This window comes from Pteropus vampyrus, unplaced genomic scaffold (assembly GCF_000151845.1).
Source record: "Pteropus vampyrus isolate Shadow unplaced genomic scaffold, Pvam_2.0 Scaffold159, whole genome shotgun sequence".
In the NCBI taxonomy this organism is placed as follows: domain Eukaryota; kingdom Metazoa; phylum Chordata; class Mammalia; order Chiroptera; family Pteropodidae; genus Pteropus; species Pteropus vampyrus.
The window spans coordinates 932,895-952,102 of record NW_011888940.1 but is presented as its reverse complement, the minus strand read 5'-3'; the positions used below and the strand labels follow the sequence as shown (position 1 = coordinate 952,102).

The 19,208-nt window shown below is 43.6% G+C and overlaps 2 protein-coding genes and 1 long non-coding RNA gene across 6 annotated transcripts in view; 2 read left to right on the top strand and 1 right to left on the bottom strand.

Annotated features, from left to right (window-relative positions):
- CATSPERE (catsper channel auxiliary subunit epsilon) overlaps positions 1-2,432 on the top strand; it is a 98,002-nt gene extending 95,570 nt beyond the window's left edge. The window contains exon 23 of the mRNA XM_011370088.1: positions 2,409-2,432. Coding sequence (XP_011368390.1) covers positions 2,409-2,432 — 24 coding nt within the window. The remainder of the gene's footprint in view (positions 1-2,408) is intronic.
- A 4,396-nt stretch (positions 2,433-6,828) lies between these two features.
- Positions 6,829-11,050, bottom strand: LOC111745628. The gene is made up of 3 exons (XR_002782740.1): positions 10,914-11,050; positions 7,740-8,750; positions 6,829-7,370 (listed from the first exon to the last, which is right to left on the bottom strand). It is a non-coding gene; the product is annotated as an uncharacterized LOC111745628 (long non-coding RNA).
- Positions 11,051-11,308: 258 nt separating this feature from the next.
- The window catches only part of DESI2 (desumoylating isopeptidase 2), a 59,754-nt gene continuing 51,854 nt past the window's right edge, over positions 11,309-19,208 (top strand). For 2 of the 4 annotated variants that reach the window (XM_011370065.2, XM_011370067.2), the window contains exon 1: positions 11,316-11,630. In XM_011370065.2, coding sequence (XP_011368367.1) covers positions 11,589-11,630 — 42 coding nt within the window. In that variant the 5' untranslated portion in view covers positions 11,316-11,588. Of the gene's footprint in view, positions 11,631-19,208 lie in introns of all 4 variants that reach the window. The other 2 variants (XR_002782736.1, XM_011370066.2) reach the window with 2 other exon arrangements.

Here is a 19,208-nt window from a genome sequence, read left to right as displayed (position 1 = left end):
TAATTATTGTTTTTGTCAATACTTATTACTGTTAATTATTATTAATATCATTATTGCTGTGGCCTTGGGAACCACCATCAAAATAGTATAAAGCTTTTAGGAGGACAGTGTGGTTGCAGTGACAAGCCCTAGGAATTTTATAGTGAGCTACCTAAGTCACGCATATGGAAAAATCATCACCGCTGTTATGCAAATATATTTATTCTCAAGAAAACAACACCTTAACTGAAATTAGATATGATTTGATTGTTGATATAGACATGTGGAGGGAGTCTCAATATCTTATACTTAATTTACTCTTTGATATTACTTTTCTGATTTGCAGTTTCTGTAACCTCACGGCCATATTTGCAATAGAAATCTATGGAATGATTTCCAGGTAATGACTGTGCCTACTCAGGCTTTAATGAGGGGAGTTGTAAAAGACACGGGTGGCAGCTAAAAAGGACAAACACCTCCCATTTTCCTGGGACACTCATATCTCTGCCCTATATGGGATGTCCTAGAAAGTGTATGAATCTCTTATGCCAGGACATGGCAGAAAGGAATTCCTGAGAATTGTTATTGCAGCCGGGGTCCCCTTTTGTTCCATCCCCCTTAACAGCCACATGTCTTTCAACTCCACCTAAGGGACACACAGAGACTGTGGCAGTGGGACTGGGAGGGGACAGTGGCTGTGCCTCCACCGACTCCGTGTCAGCCCTTGACCACTGGCCATCGTCCCAAGGCATCCAAGAAACTGGTAGTAAAAGCATTACCCTGGGCTCCTCTCCAGTGTCTTTGGAGAGCAGAGTAAAAAGTCTTAATAGTAAAACTGAGACCACAAGTGACTTGGTTTCTCTGCCCTGGACCTGGCTTTTTTGGTTTTGTTTTTGTTTTGTAAAATATTAAACAAAAGTGAAAGACAAGCAATTATTTATGGCCCTACTTGAAATATTACTGACTCCTCAATTTTTTGTGCTAATGGGAAGTTAATGGTGCAAATAATCTGCACCTGAGCTAAGACGTGTCGTTTCTAAGTAACTTTAGGAAACTATAGCCTTTCTGCAGCCACTTTTCTCATATATTAATCATACTGTCTATTTTCCTCTGGTCAGCCTCAAACACTAAACATTTTGAGGGTAGACAAGATGTCTTATTAATCTTTGTTCTCTGTCAGTGGTATAGTAGCCAGTTATTCCATAATTTCTAATGATTTTTTTTTTTCCTTATTTCAGTCCAAATGGCGACCTGGTTATTGCTTTTCTCTTTCTCCTGATGCTACTGTTCTTCAGTATTCTAGTTTTGAGCTACTTCCATTATATGAGGATTTATAGACAATATATTTATGCACCAATTCACAAAACAAAGAGAGTAAAAGATTAAGAAAGATGAAAGTTGGTTTACTATGGATATATGTATGTAGAAAGAATGTGTACATATACTTATATTGAAAGGATGTGTTTGACCAAGAAATACTAAATATAAGCTCATAGCGTCATCAAATTCAAGATCTGAAAAATGTTCTAAAATTACTCAAAACAGAAATAGTTTCACATATCTTGTTTGTTATGAAATTAATTCTTTGTGTGTTTGCATTTGTCTTAAGGTAGTCTATGTACTCTTATAAGGCTGTTGTTAAAAAATAAAAATTTCTAAAAAACTAAATTTGGCTATTACATTCCTTCTTAAGTATGAAAGTAAATTTTGAATATGTATAAATATGTCAAATATTATTTTGCATAAAACTTTTCACATGAAATCTTACATGGCTATAGTTAATTTATCTAATATGGCTAAACTTAATAATGTGTATAGATTCAAATGTATTTCAGAAGTTTTTCTAATGGGAGTCACACGTGAAATGTACAATTTATGATATTGCCAATAAGAAGCGGATGCTCTAAGTTTAAAGTTTAATTTTTTATTTTAATGCTCAAAGAGTCTTCTTAATTTGCCTAGATGTTATCACAGCTTTCTAAACAATTAGTAACACTCAGAGTTGGACCAAAGAAGCAGAACCAATAGGAGGGGTGTGTGTGTGTGTGTGTGTGTGTGTGTAGTATCAATGGTTATCATGGCAAAACTCTAGAAAAAGAATTAATGCCTATCAATAGGTAAATGGTTGAATAAATGATTGTATATTGACCATATAGATCAATCTGTATTCGTAATTTAAAAGATTTTCCATGAGATTTTATTAAATAAGAGCAAACTACAGAGACGTATTCACAGCATGATTCCATTATACAAACGAAAGCTCTGCCTATGAAAGCAGGAAGACAAGTATGGAAGGATACATAGTATTTTGTTTACATAATGTGCATGCGTGCGTTTATATGTATCAACGGGGGAAGGAGAGTGGGCATGAATGAAGAGATGTAGAGAGGAGAGGATATAAACAAAACCTTCAAAACTGTGGAAAGGAGAAACAACAGAAAAATAACATGTAATTTTTTTTTTTACATAAAGCGATGTGTCTCTACATAGAGACAAATGGAAGGGTGATAGTCACTAACCTTCAAAATCATATAATTCCAGAGGATACTTGTTTTCTTGCTATTGCTTCCCACCACGTTGAACTTAAACTATTTAATTGATCATAAAAAATAACACTCCTTTCATCGTGAGCAAAAGAATGGGAAATGAAGTGGAGACCGCAAGTGTAGACAGTTCGACGGGTTCCTTTTTTTCTGCGACAGGAAGCAAAGGAACAGAAGGGCAACTGGAGGGGGGAAGATATTACTGGATATTGATAGGAATAATCCAGGGAAAATTGATGATATGGGGCGGGGGGCGGGGAGGGGTAACTGCCTGATTAAAATCGATGATACGGGGGAAAATTGATGATACAGGGGAGTGGGGGGTAACTGCCTGATTAAAATCGTTGGGGAGGCAAGATGGAATGAGACCCAGTGCTGAAACTGAACATTTCATGCGTCGTTATGGGAGGGAGGCCAGAGTTCACGGCTGATGCAGGTAGGCTGCTGGGAAGATCAGCGGTTTGAGGCGGCCCTGAGAACGCTCCTCGCAAGCCTCCTACTGCACGAGTGTAATTGACTCGGCTTTAGCTGCTTCCCTCTGAAATCCATGGCCACGTGTGGGTGAAGGTCACGGCCTGCCCCCCAGGCTGCTCCCTGTCCCGTGACTGACTGAGGTGGGACTACTTAGGCAGACTTATGCTAGCCAGAAGCCACTCCTGATAGCTTTACCAGACCTTAGTCACACTGCAGGGTGGTGAAGGACTCCTCCACCCAATCTCTCTCCATCATTTCTCCCTCTGCCTCTGCCCCGCTCCCCTCCGCTCTGTCAGCCTTCCATAACTTCCTATTTCCTTTTATACAGTTTCTTCCGCTAATAAAATCCTTGTGCATCTAATCTCACGTTAGTGACCGTTTCTCAGAGGACCTGGACTAATAAGTGCTAACACCTATGGTCTGAGAAAACAGGCTATCAGGGGAAATTTGGGGCTGGCTCACCCAGCACCCAGCAGAGCCAGTACCACCCTGAAGGTTGCGTGCACGGTGCCTTCAGATGGTGGTTCAGTTGCTAAAGTGTTTGTTGGTGGTGGCCCAGGGAAGGGCCCTGGTGGCAAGAAGTGCTGTGGCAGATGCAATGGTGCATTTGAAAAACCTAGGGCTAGCAGAGATAGCAAAGTTTGCTGGCTATATATGTATGTATGTATGTATGTATGTATGTATGTATGTATGTATATACTGAAATATAAATGACACATAACATTGTATACATTTATGGTGTACATTGTTGATTTCATTTATATATTGCAATACGATGTATAATGTAATATAACACAATACCACTGTGGCATTAGCTAACACCTCTATTAATTACACATCACATAATTATCATTTCTTTTTTGTGGCGGGAACAATTAAGATCCAGTCTTTTAGCAGCTGTGAAGTTTATAACAGTATTGTGGACTAGTCACTATGCTGTGTATTAGCTCTCCAGGACTTATTTATTACTAGTTCCCAGTTTGCACCCTTAAACAACACTTCCCCAATTCCCCCCACCCCCTGGAAGCTGGTAATTCTCTGTTTTTAGGAGTTCAGGGGTTTTTTTTACATTCTACATATAAGTGCAATCATACAGTATTTGTCTTTCTCTGTCTGGCTTATTTCACTCAGCACAATGCCTTCAAGGTCCATCCATGTTGTTACAAATGGCTGGATTTCCTTCTTTCTCATGACTGAATATCTCATCGTACGTATATATACCACATCTTCATCCAGTCATCCATTGACAGACACATAGGCTGTTTCCACATCTTGGCTATTGTTAATAATACTGCAGTAAACTCAAGAGTGTAGATATGTCTTCAAAATCCTGTTTCTTCTGGATATACACCTAGATGTGGGATTGCTAGATCATAAGGTAGTTCCATTTTTAATTTTTGAGGAATCTCAATATTGTTTTTCACGGTGGCTGCACCAATTCGCCTTCCCACCAACAGTGTACAAGGGATCCTTTATCTCCACATCTTCACCAATTTGCTATCTCTTGACAATCTGAAGAAGATTCACGAGACAGAGCAGTTTAAGTGTGAGAACCAGAGAGCCTCTGTGGTAGCTCGTAAGGAGATTGTCATCCCCAGTAATAGAAAGGCAGACACAAATGAACGGTAGGCTGCAGACCTGGAAGTCAAAGGGCTCCAGAGATGTTTGAACACTCAACCAAGGCAGGTCTGTTATGCAAAGGTCAAGGCTCCAGGAGGGAAAACCTGGGATCCTGAAGTCTGGGACAGTGTTACCTGGATGGACGCCTCCAAATACATTGTCTCTGTATACACACAGCACTCCACACCCACCCTCTGGGCATGCAGACATGGCCCATCCCTCTTTAGGAAGAGCTACCCCTCCTGCTGAGCTGGAAGATGCTGCAGAAGCCTCTCCCCCATAAGACGATGGGTGCCCCTACCTCCTCTCCTGGATTAAATCCCAGCGGAACCCAGGTGACATGCCAGGCCTTATGAGGGAGGGGAGAATTATAAAACTTAACCTGCATGTACTAGCGGCAGCCAGGGGAATACACCTGGGATTGGATTCCAAGAGTTCCTTGAGACTGGATAAGCGTTTTCTCAGGATATGGAATTTAACTAACACTCTTGCAAGGATCCTAAGGGATGGGGCAGACTCACTGGTGGGGTGGCTCTTAGAAGTCTGGGAAAAAATGATGGCCAACTCTAGGCAAAGTAAAAGAGCCTGGGGGTTCCGGCAGTTTGTAGGGGAAGAAATAGAAAGGCTGCAGGAAGTGGACAGAGGGCAGCTGCCGCGTCCAGCAGGATTTACCACTCGCTGGACCTGCAGGGGGCCGTGGAGATGGTTAATAGAACATGGTGGTCTTAGTGACAAAATTGTCAGGCAGACAATGTTGGTTAACATTTATTAAAGAAAAAAACAAGTATGAAGGAGGACGCTGAGGACGGTTGTCTTAATGAAAGGACGCAGTCCCTTGCTCCAGTCCACAGACCCGAGTAGATTTTCAGATCCAGAATCTGTTGACTAAAGAGGTGGCCAGGTCCCTAGAAAGAAGGACCCTGAAACACTATGGCAAGTCTATCCCATGACAATTTGCCCCAAAGACCGACGGCTATTTACTCAGGTGAGTGTATTGGACAAAGGGGATTAACCAGACATTTTGAGGACAATTAGATACAGGTCTGAGTTGACTTTGATCCCCAGACACCTAAAGTGTCATCAAACCCCCCTTTAGAGTGGGGACCTATGAAGGTCACAGTGGTTCCAGCCACCCATGGGTCCTTTCCCCAGCCCCCAAGTGCATAATTGGACTTGATATACTTAGCAATTGGAGTCATTGGGTGCCCAGCCTGTGGAGTAGTCGCCGTCGTTGTGGGGAAAGCCTCTAAAACTGTTCCCTACACACACGCCCGACCAAGTTAGGAAATCATGTCATTCTTCGGGGGGGTAGCAGAGGTTAGTGCCACCGCTATGGACCTAAAAGATGCAGGGTTGGTGGTCTCTGTCATATCTTCGTTTCATAATCAGTCTGGCCCATGCAGGAAATGAATGGATCGTGAAGAATGACTGTCGACTCCTGCAGCAGGTGTGCCAGATGTGCTCTCGGTGCCGGGGCAGGCTAATCTGACCTTCGGTATCTGGGATACACCTATTCGGTAGGCAAACGCATTCCTTTTCATCTCATGAAAAAAGATCGGAAACAGGTCACATTCATATGAACAACAATATTCGATTATCTGCCCATCCTATGGAATTCCTTAATAAACACCCTTACACAGATAACCAAAATGGCAAACCAAGTTTACATTGGTCACATTGTACCAATTAAGAATGAAACAGCCACCAGAGTAGTTTATTGCCCAAATTTCGACAAGGATGATCTCTTTCTTAGCACCGATATGGAACAATTCTCCTGCAGACACAGGAAGTACAGGATTGACAGGTGAGCTATGTTGAAATCTTAACCCATGGCCACAGAAAATTATATGCCTTGCTTAAAGTGGTCACCCATTCCAGATACAGAGTAGTGTGCCTACCTGAGCAGTTACTACAGCCACAGCAATCAAAGATTGATCAAAGATCAATTACATTTCACTGCCACATCAACAAGCTTTACGAACAGCTTAAATGATCACTACAATTTAAAGACATCTAAGGCAAAAGCACCATTATCCTCTGAATTTTCCAACTATGTTTTCTCCTCAGGTAGCAGGAAATTTTGAAATGGGAAATGACCTGTTTCAGGACCTACTGTAGAATCCACATGCCCATCTTTTAACACTGACTACTTATCCAACCAAAGCAGTCAGTGTAGTCAACCAAAGACAACTGATCTAGCCAAGAAGGGGAACTGAAGATTACTTCCCCAATATTTTTCATGATAGAGTTGGGAGGAAACCAATTGGGATTCTGGAACACACTAGCCATCCCTCACTCTGGGAACCACCTCAGTGGAGGAGACAGAGTTTCACGCAGCCATCTGCAGTGGCCAGCCCTCAAGACGGCCCCCCTGCGATCCACCTTCTGGTATCCACACAGTGCGTGGTCTCTTCCCACACTGCTCCAGAGTTGTTCTGTATGACCAAGAGAAGACAGCGGAATTGATGGTAGGCCGTTTCCAAGATGACGTTTTGAGACACTGATGGTTCGTTTTCACTCTCATACTCTCTGCTGGTGCCGCACTCACGCAGAAAGCAGCCGCCGCCAGGTCATGAGCAAGTCTACAGAGAGGCCCACGTGTCAACCAGCTGAAGCCTCCTCCCAAGAGCTACATCAGTGAGGTTGGAAGCAGGTCATCCAGCCCCAGTCGAGCCGTCAGATGACTCCAGCTCCATGAGACCCTCAGCCAGAAATAGTCACCCAAACACGAATCACATGCTCAGACCCCTGACCCTAGAAACCATAAAATGATATTTGTTTTAAGCTGCTGTTTTTTTGAGGTAATTTGACATACAACTATAAATAAAACAATTGGACTCAGTTCATAGCAACACAGCTCACGTAGCAATAAGCTTTAAAATTCATTTTCCTTCATAATGCTTTGGACAACTTATGCCTCCTTCTAGGTGGCCTAAGAAATTGTTCGTGGGAGGTTGTATCCAGGTTACTACTCTCTCTGTTTCAAACCTGCCTTTCTAATTGCCGAGACCCTGACTCTGCGAACCCCATCTCTGCTCTGCACCTAGCTCCCTGTAGCTTTCTCTAGCACCAGGTGCTGGAGGGAGATGGGTAGGAGGAGGGCAAGGGCTTCCTGTTTCTCACCTTTGCTGTCAGCACGAACTTAGCCACGCTTCTCTGTCCCCGCAATGGCAGCAGATTTTGGTAGTGGTCGTTGATGCCTAGCTTGAAGTTTTAAAAAATATCCAGGACCAGTGCCATTGTGCCCCCTCAGAGACACCAGCTTGCCAATCTTCCCTCTTCGAAGTTTGAGATTCCAGCTCCACAGCGCTCTCCTCCAAACTTTAAAAATGTTTAAATCCCAAGCTCTGTGTTCCCCCAGGGCCCAGGGCTGAGAGCTGCTTCTGGCGTTTACTCCCTCTCTGATGCCTTACTGTTTTTGTCTTTTTAGATCTCCAATACACAAGTGATAATTCCTTATATTAAATTTTCTTTGTTAATTCTATTAATATGGTTTCTGTCTTCTGACAACCAATCTAAAGTTGTCTCCCTATTACGCTCTACACCTGTTTGTCTCCTTCCATTTAAATTAGAAATTAAAGAATAAATATATAATTATCTTTTTCTGTTTTCCACTGGTGTGTAGGCTTCATGAGGCCAGGAGTCATGTCTGTTCTATTATGATGTACTAGTGACACAGAGAAGCTGATACATAAAAGTTCCTCATTTAATACTTGTTCGATGAATGAACGAATGAGGAGTAATTTCAGTTATTGGTGGATCAATACCTAAATTATGTGAGCAATGCAACTCATTGCATCATCAGACAGTGCATTCCGTTTTGTGCCTGATGAATTTGAGGTGACCATGGGATATTCTGTGTGGTGGGCAGAACAATACTTCCCCAGACATGTCCACATCCAGTTCCCCAGAACTTGCAAATATATTAGCTTACATGGGAAAAAAAGACTTTACAGATGTGATTAGTTAAGGATCTTGAGCTGACGTTATCCTGGATTATCCTGGTGGGCCCAGTGCAATCACAAGGGTCCTTATAAGTAAAAGGGGAGGCAGGAGAGTCAAAGAAGAGATGGTGGTGGAAACAGGTCTGGGCGATGTGTCCAGGAGCCAAGGAATGAGAGCAGCCTCTGGAAGCTAAGACAAAGAAGCAGATTCTAGATTAGAACCTCTGGAAGAACACAGTCCTCGATTTTAGCCCAGGGAGACCCATTTTGGACTTCTGATTTCCAGAACTGTACAATAATTTGTGTTGTGTGGCTTTAAGCCACCGTATTTGTGGTCATTTGTTACAGCGGCAATAGGTAACTAATACATCTGGTAGAAAAGTCCAACAGGCTGCAGGTTATACTGGCCTAGTGCTCAGGGGAGAAGGGGGCTGGAGATCGGGGCATCAGACTTTTCAACGTACATTGGTAGTTACAGCTGAGTAACTAGACAAGATCACAAAGGACAAAGGCAGCGAGTAGAGTAAGAGGTGACGTGATGCAGTAGTTTGAGTCAAGTCGCGCAGCTAGGACTAAGTGAGGTGTTAACGGAGAGTGCCCTTCCCCACAACTGTAGTTTGTGCAGCTGGGTTGGGCAGAAAGGAGGGCCACAGTGGGGAAAGGAAGCAAAGCCGTGGGTACACCAAAGATGAAGTTTAGAACTTTGTCTACAACCTGTCTGGGGAACACTTACTGTCACTCAACAGTGCCAGGCAGTTCAAGTCCATTTCCCTAGTGTCCCCTATTTTACACCTTCTCTCTCTCCAGATTCCCGCCACCCCGCCACTCCCCTCTGACTCTCCCATGATCATTTAGTCTCTCAGTCATTGAGAAAATCAAAGCAAATTAGAACACTCCCATTTCCCCCACCCCAAAATTTCTAACCTGCCTTCATTTGTCTCTCTATCTTTTATGCCATCACTATGCACCTTTATTTTACCTTACATGCTGTCACCATGGGAAGCATCCCTCCTGTTAAAGGCCAACCCACCACCTGTGCACTGGATACCTTACATTTACCTGCTCTTGGAAATCTCACCCTCTCTCCTACAACACCAGTTGTTCTCTCTTTATACAAGTATCCCTTAGTATTCTCATATTTAAAATGCCTTCCATTGACCATGCGGCCCTTTCCCATTATTACCCCCAAGCTGCCTATAGCCTCCCCTTCTTCACCTTACATTCACTCCTCCGACCATTCCAGACATTCTTCGGATGCCACTCCTGCCCTGAGACTGCTCATGTCAAAGCCACCGGCAATCTCCATTGCTGAATCTAATAGTCTTGTGGCTTCTGTGTTACCACTTTCTCCTGGCGGGGTTCTCCCTCCTCCACTTGATCTTTAAAAGAGGGTCCTAGAGCTTTATCTTTAGCCTCTTTCTCTCTTCTCACCTATGTCTTTTCCTAGGTCATCCAATCAGTCCCAAGGCTTTAGAATCTATAATGGCCATGATTCCAGTTATCTAAATGCCTACTTGACATCACAGATAGCTAAAAGGCATCTCCAACTTAACGTGAACAAACCATAACGCTTGACTTCCCTCCTTCCAACCTGTTCTTCCTAATTTTCACGTCTTATAAATGGCACCACCACCCTTAGAATTTCCCAAGTCGAAAATCGTAAGTTATCTTTGAATGTTCTCTCCCTAACAAACTCAACCCATTAGCAAGTCCTGTAGACTCTACTTCCAAAATAGTCCAAAGCTTAGCATCTGTGCAATAGCTTCCTAATTAGTTTAATCCATTAGCTTTGAGGTTCCTTTTTAATAGGATACTTGCCCCTTGATATTTGCAGGGCTGGCTTTGTCATTCAGAGCTCAGCTTAAACCTCGCCTTGTCAAGAGACCCTCACACAGCAGCCACTCTAAGATTACTGTCAGTTCACCCTCTTTTAATTCTCTGCAAAGCCACAGATCATTGATATTTCGTTTGTCCCCCCTCCCGTTTATTACCGTGTTCCCCAGGGCCTACAACATTGCCTGGCACACGGCAGACATACACTTTATTGAATGCATGCAAAAGCATCGACTGCGTCCTGTATTCTCGTCCCACCTCAGCGGGATAGTTTCATTAAATGTAAAAATTCCTTATTGAGGATTAACTGGATGCAAGGTACACCCGTCCCCCACCAGTAACCCGCCTTCCTCTATTTCCCCATTCCCATTCCTTGCACAAAAAAAAAGTGAGGTGGGATTTGGAAAACCGGGTCATTAGTATGGTCTTTTGCCACATTTCGTTGGCTTCATCGAGCTCAACGCGACAGAAACAGCAGCAACATCAGCGAAGAGGGGGGTCGAAGATAGAAAAACCTCACCGCCAGCCAAGGGCTGACCGCGAAGGACCTGGCGCAGTCCCCAAGCACCGCACGCTGAGAACTGGAGTCTCCCGGGAAGCCCCGGGCTGCAAGGACCGGGCCCCGCACGCCATGCTGGGAGCTGTAGTCGGGGGCCGGGCAGCGCGCCGCGCCGGAGGCCGGAGTAGTTGAGACTCCGCCTCTGCGCTCCAGGCGGCGGCCGGGGCAGGGCCCAGTGCATGCCGGGAGCTGTAGTCCCTCCGGGCCCCGCTCCCGCCGGGCGCACAGGCCGGAGGCCGCGCCATTTTGGGTCCCGAGCGAGGTGCGGCCGCGGAGAGCCAGAGCGCAGGCGGGCTCGGCCCCCGGCGCCGGGCTGGCTCCGCCCCCGGGGCCCCCGGAGCCCGCCCCCCGCTCACGCCCCGCCTTTCCCCACGTGTCTGCCGCCCAGGGGAGGCGCCTGAGCCGGAGCGGGCCAGCCAACTGGCCAGCCAACGGTTGGGCCCGGTCGGTGCTGAGGGTCTTGGCGGCGCCCGGGAGCGGTGCGGGTTCCCGATGCTCCCGCGCCGGCTGCCGCGGGCCGGACTGTGCGCTTAGTGCCCGGCTCTGGCCCCCTGAAGCGTCCGCGGGGGTGGGAGCGGCCTCGGCCCCTCGGAGACGGAGCGGCTGGAGGACGAGGCGGCGGCCGCGGGGAGGAGGATGGGGGCCAACCAGTTAGTGGTGCTCAACGTGTACGACATGGTGAGTGCGGCCCCTGGCGGCCCCGGGCCCCGGCCCAGGTCCTCTCGCCGGCCGGGCTCGGACCCCGGCCCATGCGCTTCCTGCCTCGCGTCTCCGCCTCCCGCCGAGTTCTCCGGGGGGAGGGGGAGGGGAGTATTATTTTCTAATCCTCGCGCGTCTTGGTGCTGCCCAGTCTGCCCGAGGGCTTTGGCCAGGGGTCGGATCGGCTTGAATCTCTCGTGCGCCCCCAGCTTGGCCCGGACCCGGACCCTGGCCCTGGGCCCGACACCTTGGCGGACGAGCTTTCTCTCCGCCAAGCTTCCATCGCAGGTCTGACTTCCCGCTCCTGCCACCGGGACTCCCGGGCTGCCCCGCTTACCCCGTCTCATTTGCCTACTACTCCCCCCGCTTCTCTGTTTCTGCCGAACCATACATCTCTCTTCAAGCCCAAGTCTTCAAAAACTCTCAAGCCCCTGGGAGTCCAGAAAGTCGCAGCTGTCCATGCCTGTGTGCTAGAATCTTTGCACAGGTGAACAGGAGCCACCACACCCTTGCCTCTTAGGCGACCTCATTAAAATAAATGAGGCTAAAATTTATCAAGAAAACAGCCCAACCGAATTATTTAGAGATCAATGCTCCTTGCCTCGATTCGGAAGGCCCCTTTCCAGGTGATGCAACAGGTATCTGACGTGACCACAGGAGAGGGAAGGGAAGAACTTGTTTATTATGTCATCTAACTTTGGAGTGCTGGACGCGCACAGAATCACGTCCAAGGATTGGTTTGCCTTATAATTGCAATTGAAATACCCGGTAGAGAATTATCATTACAGTTAAACAAATATTTGCCTCTGTTTACTTTTGGTGATTAGTTTTTGGTTGGTAATTTTTAAATTTTTCTTAAAATTTCTTTTTGTGGATTGGCAAGTGAAAAGTCCCCATCATTTTTGTTGTCTTAAAGATGCAGAAATACTAGAGGTCTGGAGTCTCGGTTCTCATTCACAGATCTAAACTTTTTTCTTGCGTTGTTGATAGTTTCTAAATCTACAGTGTAGCATTTTGGAGAGAAAAGAGTTCCTTTACCGGCACCAGGGAATTATACGAGGGTGGAGAGATTGCCTAGGACTTGAGGTGAGTTCTCAGTGGAGTTCACATCAGAGCTTGGAGGTGAAGAGTTAACATTCTGAGAAAAGTGAAACATGATAGAAAGTTACAGAAAAGAATAATCAGAACTAGAGGTCCTAGGAAAGCAGGGCACTTTGTAAGCTCTTTGGCCTGTGTCACTGGTTAAGAAATAATTCTCCAGATTTAAACTTTTCATGGTCAGTATGTACCTTTCTTTATCTTTCAAGACTTCTCATTGCCATTTACTGTTTCTTTGCCCACTCCCCCCACCCCCGCACCCCCCAGTGATCTGAATTTGGTTTCTTATTTATTATTTTAGACTATTACACACCATCCCTTAGGATATATTCTGTTCTTGAGAACACAGCATGCCTCTTCTAGATTATTGAACCCCTCTGTAAATTAGGATTATGCAATGGGCAGAAGGCCACAGTTTCATAGCCTAAAAAGAATCTGTGAAAGTAGAGGAAGAGAGTAGTTTTGCTTTTTTAGTAAAACTAAAAGTACGTTCTTTGGCATATAATGGGCTTCTTTATACTTTAGGTATTCTGTGAATCACAGAAAACATTGCTAATTGTGGTAAATGTGGAAAAAGCTAGATATAGTTAAAACAGTATATTTTAAAGGGAGGAGTGTTCTGAACAATGTTAAACATATTAACTAATTAACAAAGATCTTGTTCCTCACATCACTTCTGTAAAGTAGGTACTTGCAGAGGAAGCAAGTAGAGAAAAAGGTAAATTAAACTTGCCCAGATAACTAAAAATAGGGTCTGGAATTTCTAGACCACAGTGATTCATTATCTTGTCTACTGAATAATTCCTATGTTTATTTCTTATATATTGCTTTTTCCTATAAACAGGAGGAGAAGGAGCATATGAATATTTATCAGAATTATTAGACTTCTAGTAAACTTGTCCTTGTATGTTCTTTTGAGGGCTTCTGTCTGTGATTTTTTATGTAACTAACACAGCGATCTACAATTATTTATTAGTCCCCTGTAGAAGTCACAAAAATGAATTCTTTAAGGAATTTAGGATCTCATAGGGGAGGTACACAGTAGTAACAATTCAAAACAGAATAGCATGACTTTGATAAGAGCAGAACATGATGGAAAGGAGGGGGACTACATGTAGGATCGGGGAACATGGAACGATAACAAGAGGCAAAACTTGAAAGATCAGTAGGCTCTTTGCAGGCAGAGAACCGTCAGCATGAGAAGAATGGCAGGAGGAGGAAAACGCAGGATGGACTTGGGTGATACCAGCTGGTCCAGTATAACTAAAGTGTCAGATGCGTGAAAGGAGACAAAACAGTTTGATTAGAACTTTTATTAGTCTGGGGCTAGAATGAAGGGTTAAGGGGGTCTATGAGCCAAGGGGCCCACTTAAAAGTTTTTATGGTTGAGAGCAGTATGATCAAAGTTATGTTTTAGAATTATATTCACTTTTCCCAAGTCAGTATTGCGTTTTGAAACATTTTCGCTTGATGTCAAAGGCACATTCCTTTTATCTTTGGTAGTACTTGCTGTTTGTTGTAGATGCCTTTGATGAGGATTGCTGTGGTCTGTACAGGCCTAGTACATCAGCTGTCTGGTCCAGCCTTTGTAAACATGAAAATCAGCCTTTGGTTTGCTCTTACAGTCACTGTTTATAGGGACCTTTTGCCATATGTCCTTGTGCCTCTTGTCTGTGAAACTATCACCTGCTCCAGCTTTGACTGTATTTTTCTTCTTCACTACATTGGGAGATGCTAATCAGTTTTCTTCTGTAACTCTGTACAAAATAATTGTGTCAGGGTCACCTGTATTAATTCCTTCTCATGGAGGAGTAGTGTAATCCTCATAAGGTTACCTAATCTTACCCAGCACTGCTAAATTATTGCTTGCCACCTTCTCAGTGGTTATGTTTCACTTTGTACTTTGGGATAATCTACCACCAATAAAACATGTCCTGGAGTTATTTTCCAGGTCTTGGGAATGAGGTTATTCACATACTCCTAATTTTTACTGGTGTACATTGTAAAGCAGGTGATTCATATTAGTTGCAGTTGCTGGGACAGTCTCTGGTGTGGTCACATTAGCACAAGGTCTTCATTTGTCACAGATCCAGATTATGTGCTTTTCAGATGATCCTGGCTGCTAATGGATTTTTATAAAATAAAAATATGCAGTAGTGTTATTAATTTCTAGGTTTATTCTGTAAACAATCTTCCTATTTTAAAATAATATCGGTACCTCTTCAGAGTCTTAATAGAAAAGAAACACTTTCTAGGACTCCTCAAATTAAGGCAGTTTTGGTCTGGACTGCATTCTTTTGACACTCCTATTTCCATGAGACTCATCCAAGAGAGTGAGGTCATGCCTCGTGAGATAGGATCAGGCTTTCTATACATCAGCAGATCTAAGTCACACTTTTTGGATGTGTTCCAGACTCCTAAATATGCTCTTCATCTAAATGATTCCATAATATCACTAAAGCAGCATGTCCAAGAACAAGCTTTTCCCCCTCCATCCTTTCCCCATCTCAGACCTGTCCCCTTTATCCAACACCTCCACTCCTCAGTACCTCTTGTGTTGTAATTTTATCTTTTACTCAGTTCCCCAAGAACCCTGGGAGTAAAATTAAATTCCTCTTTATTGCAAACCCTTCCTAGTCAGGCACCAAGTCCTGTCTCTGTTTCAGTTTGGTCGATTCTGTCTAAAAGTCGCAGAACTTGATAATCAGCGGCTTTAACTGGAAGGGTACTGAAGTCCAGAGATAAACAGACCCTGGGTTAGTTCAGCATCACAGCCAGGTCGTCAGGGACCAAGACTTTCCATCCTTCTATTCTGCTGTCCTCAGCACGCTGGCTTTTATTCTCGGTTGTCCCCTCTTAGTTGTAAAAGGGCATAGCAGCAAACAGAGTGTCCTCGTTCAGCAGGACGTGAAGGAGGGCAGAGGCGAGTAGGGCATTTCTCTACGCGCAGCTCTCTCCTTTAACACAAAGAGCAGGCGTTGCGAGAGCCACCCTCCTTTCCAAGACAGAATCCAGATTTGGTTCACTTGGGGCTGTGATGAAGCCGAGCAGGAGGATATCTGGCTTTCCTAGCTTTCTGGTGAGTTGTGGGTGAGGAATGCTGTTGGATATGGCAGTCAGCTGGGAACCTGTGATGCCTGTCATGTATTTTATTTTCCGAGTATTCTTTAAATTGGTTTCCCGATCCTCATCCCCACAGTAGTTTCTCAAGTGCAGGCCCTCGTTATCTCTGTTTGTGTAATATCATAGCCTTACTGGTTTCACCCTCTGGTATTACTTCATTTTAATCCGTCTTCCCTTCTGTTACTAAAGTCATTCACCTGAAAAAACAGAAATGATTGTTCCATTCCTCCGCTTAAAATTCACCCGCAGGATAAAGTCTAATGCCCTTTATGATATAACCCCTACCTGACTGAGGAAGACCCACCTCCCACAAACCCCCCACTGCTTCCCACCCCAACGGACATGCTTTATGCTCACACAATGACATTTTTGCTCTCCGGCAGGCTGTCCTAGTGCACACCTCAGTCCTTCTGTCTGCGATACCCTATTTCAGACATGATCAGCTGCAGCCTCCTGCTCCTTCTGGCTGTAGCTTAGCCTTTGTTCATCAGACCCGAGTGAAAGTTCTCTGCCCTAGTCGTGTTTCCTACTTGTCTCACTGCATGTATCATAATTCTGTGCATCCCGCTACACTACAGTTCCTTGATAGCATTGCACTGTCACCAGTGTCTAGGACAGGGCCTGTCACTAGAAGGTGTTCTGTAAGTATTTACCAATAAATAGGATTTTAATTAGGCAGTTTTATCAGGAATGGTGGCACTACTTAAATGGCTTGAAAAGGTCATCTGATACCCCTTCGTGCCAAATACTTATTTCTGTTTTATTTTTCCCTTAATACTTAGTACATTGCTGGATTTTAGCTTCGATTGTTGGAATAGGGTGACCAGATGAAGGCAGGTAAATCATGGAATTGATTTAGGAAATACATCAAATATTATTCTTTGTCATAGTTTTTTGTGTGTTTTTCTAACCGTGGGACTATGCTGAGGGAATTTTTTTAATCTGTGTATTTTTTGAAGTTGGATCTTACTCTTAGGAACATAATCTTTCCAAAAACATTGTCAGTTCCTGAATTTTAACATAGATTAACTAGTTTATAGGAACTAGTCTTAATTTTCTTGTACCAAGTATGCTTCTTGGGCCAGTGCCATTTCTGCCACTACACATAGAAACAATGACCCATGACTCTAGCTTTAAGGGAAAAAAAAAAAAAGGTAGTCATAAATCTGTCCTACATTATTGTGGCAGTATCTTTATTTTTTGGTTTAGTCTATGTAAGAAAATAATTCAATCACCGTGTGTATTTATTTTCTACTGCTGCGGTAACAAATTGCCAGAAACTCAGCAGATTTATTATCTCACATTTCTGCAGGTCAGAAATCCCGGTGGGCTGGGCAGTTCCTCTGCTCCAGGCCTCACAGGCTAGAGTCATGGTGTCAGCCAGCCTGGGCTCTGGGGGGCACATCTGCTGCCAAGGTCATTCGATTGTGACAGAATTCACTTGCTTGCATTGTAGGGCAGCAGTCCCATTCCTTGCCGGCTGGCACCTGAGAGCCTTTCCCAGCTGCTTAAAGTTTCTTGTATTCCTCACCTGTGTCTTCATCTTCAAACCAGCAAAAGTGCGTCGAGTCCTCTTCCTCTTCAGATACGTCTGCCCTCCCCTTCTGCCACATCTCTTCTGCCTCCATCCAGATAAAGTTCTCTGCTTTTCATGGCTCGCGTGATTAGATGGGACCCACAGGGGTATCCAAGATAATCTCCCTGTCTTTAGATCTATGACTTCAGTTACACCTGCACAGTCCGTCTGCACGTGATGTAACATGTTCACAGGTTCCAGAAACTAGAGTATGCCATCTTAAGGACTCACCTGCCCATCACACCATCTGTGAAAGGTATTTTGTAAACTTAAATATGTTCAATGTTTCTTTTAGCAGCCCCTTGACTTGGCATGGAATAAATATTAAGTTAAAATGGAAAATTTGAAGTATTCAAAAATTAAAGTATGGAAACCTTTTTTGATTGGCAGATGATCAGATGTTAAGGGGTCCAAGCATATTGGTGTCCACAGGCCCTTGAAACTGCAGTGGTGTAGTGTATCAGTTCCAAGGTCACATTTATGATGATGGATAAAGTTAAAACAATTTAATGAAATTCATAAATTAAATACTTGTAACTACCAAGGAGAGCCTACTGTTTTAGGTGATTTCTTTTGTTAAGTGGATTTTTCTTAAGACAGAATGTACTTATACTTTACATTTGTTGACTGTCAGATTTTCTACATTATTTAAAATCCAAAGCAACTTATTGTTTAAGTGTCACCCAGTTGGTTAATAGAATTAAAGGGAAGATTGCCAAAAAAAATCTTAAAGTATAAGAAAGGCAGAAATGTCGTAAAGGGGAATGAGATACAGGAAAATAATTTTAAGTTTCTATTTATCTGGAATGTATTTTGGTATATGACTGATGGCCCCCTTACCCCCAAAACTTAGAAATTAACTAATTGACCCCACATTGTTTGAAGTCAATGTCTTCACTAAATTGTGATGTCATCCTAGTTGTAATACTAAATTCTTGCCCATACAGAATTATCGAGTCTACTCATTACTACACTATTTTAATTATTATAATTTTAATTATGTGGCTGGGCCAGTTTCCTTTATTATTCCCAGGTTTTCTTGGATATTATTCACTTCCTTTTCTAGGAATATTTTATAAGGCTCTCTGGGAAAAAAGCATAAATTTTTTTCTTTTTTTTTAAATTGTGTTCAAAAACACACAACGTTTACTGTCTTACCCATTTTTAGCTGTAGAGTTCTGTAGTATATATTCACATCGTTGTGCCACCCATCTCCAGAACTTTTCATCTTGGAAAACTAAAACTCTGTAGCCATTAAACAACTTCCAGTTTCCCCATTCCCTCAAGCCCCGGGTCCCACCGTTCTGCCTTCTGTCTCTGTGAATGTGACTAGATACCTCATCTAAGGGGAATACAGTCATCGTCTCTTTGTAACTAACTTATTTCACTTTGCATAGTATCTTCAAGGTTCATCATGTTGTAGCATGTGTGAGCGTTTCCTCTGTAAGGCTGAATAGCATTTATTCCATTGTATGTATAGACCACATTTTGTTTACCCATTCATTTATCGATGTACATTTGGGTTGCTTCCACCTTTGAGCTGTTGTGAAAAATAGTGCTGTGAACATAAGTGTATAAAATCTGCTTTCAATTTTTTGGGAATATATACATATATACCCAGTACTCCATAAGTTTTTTTTTTTTTTTTTTTATTGGAATTGCACTAAACCTATAAGTTAGCTTGGAAAGAATTGGCATCTTTTCTATAGTATTCTTTATTTTTCCCCAGTGCTAAAAGTGGGACTTTTTTTTTTTTTTTT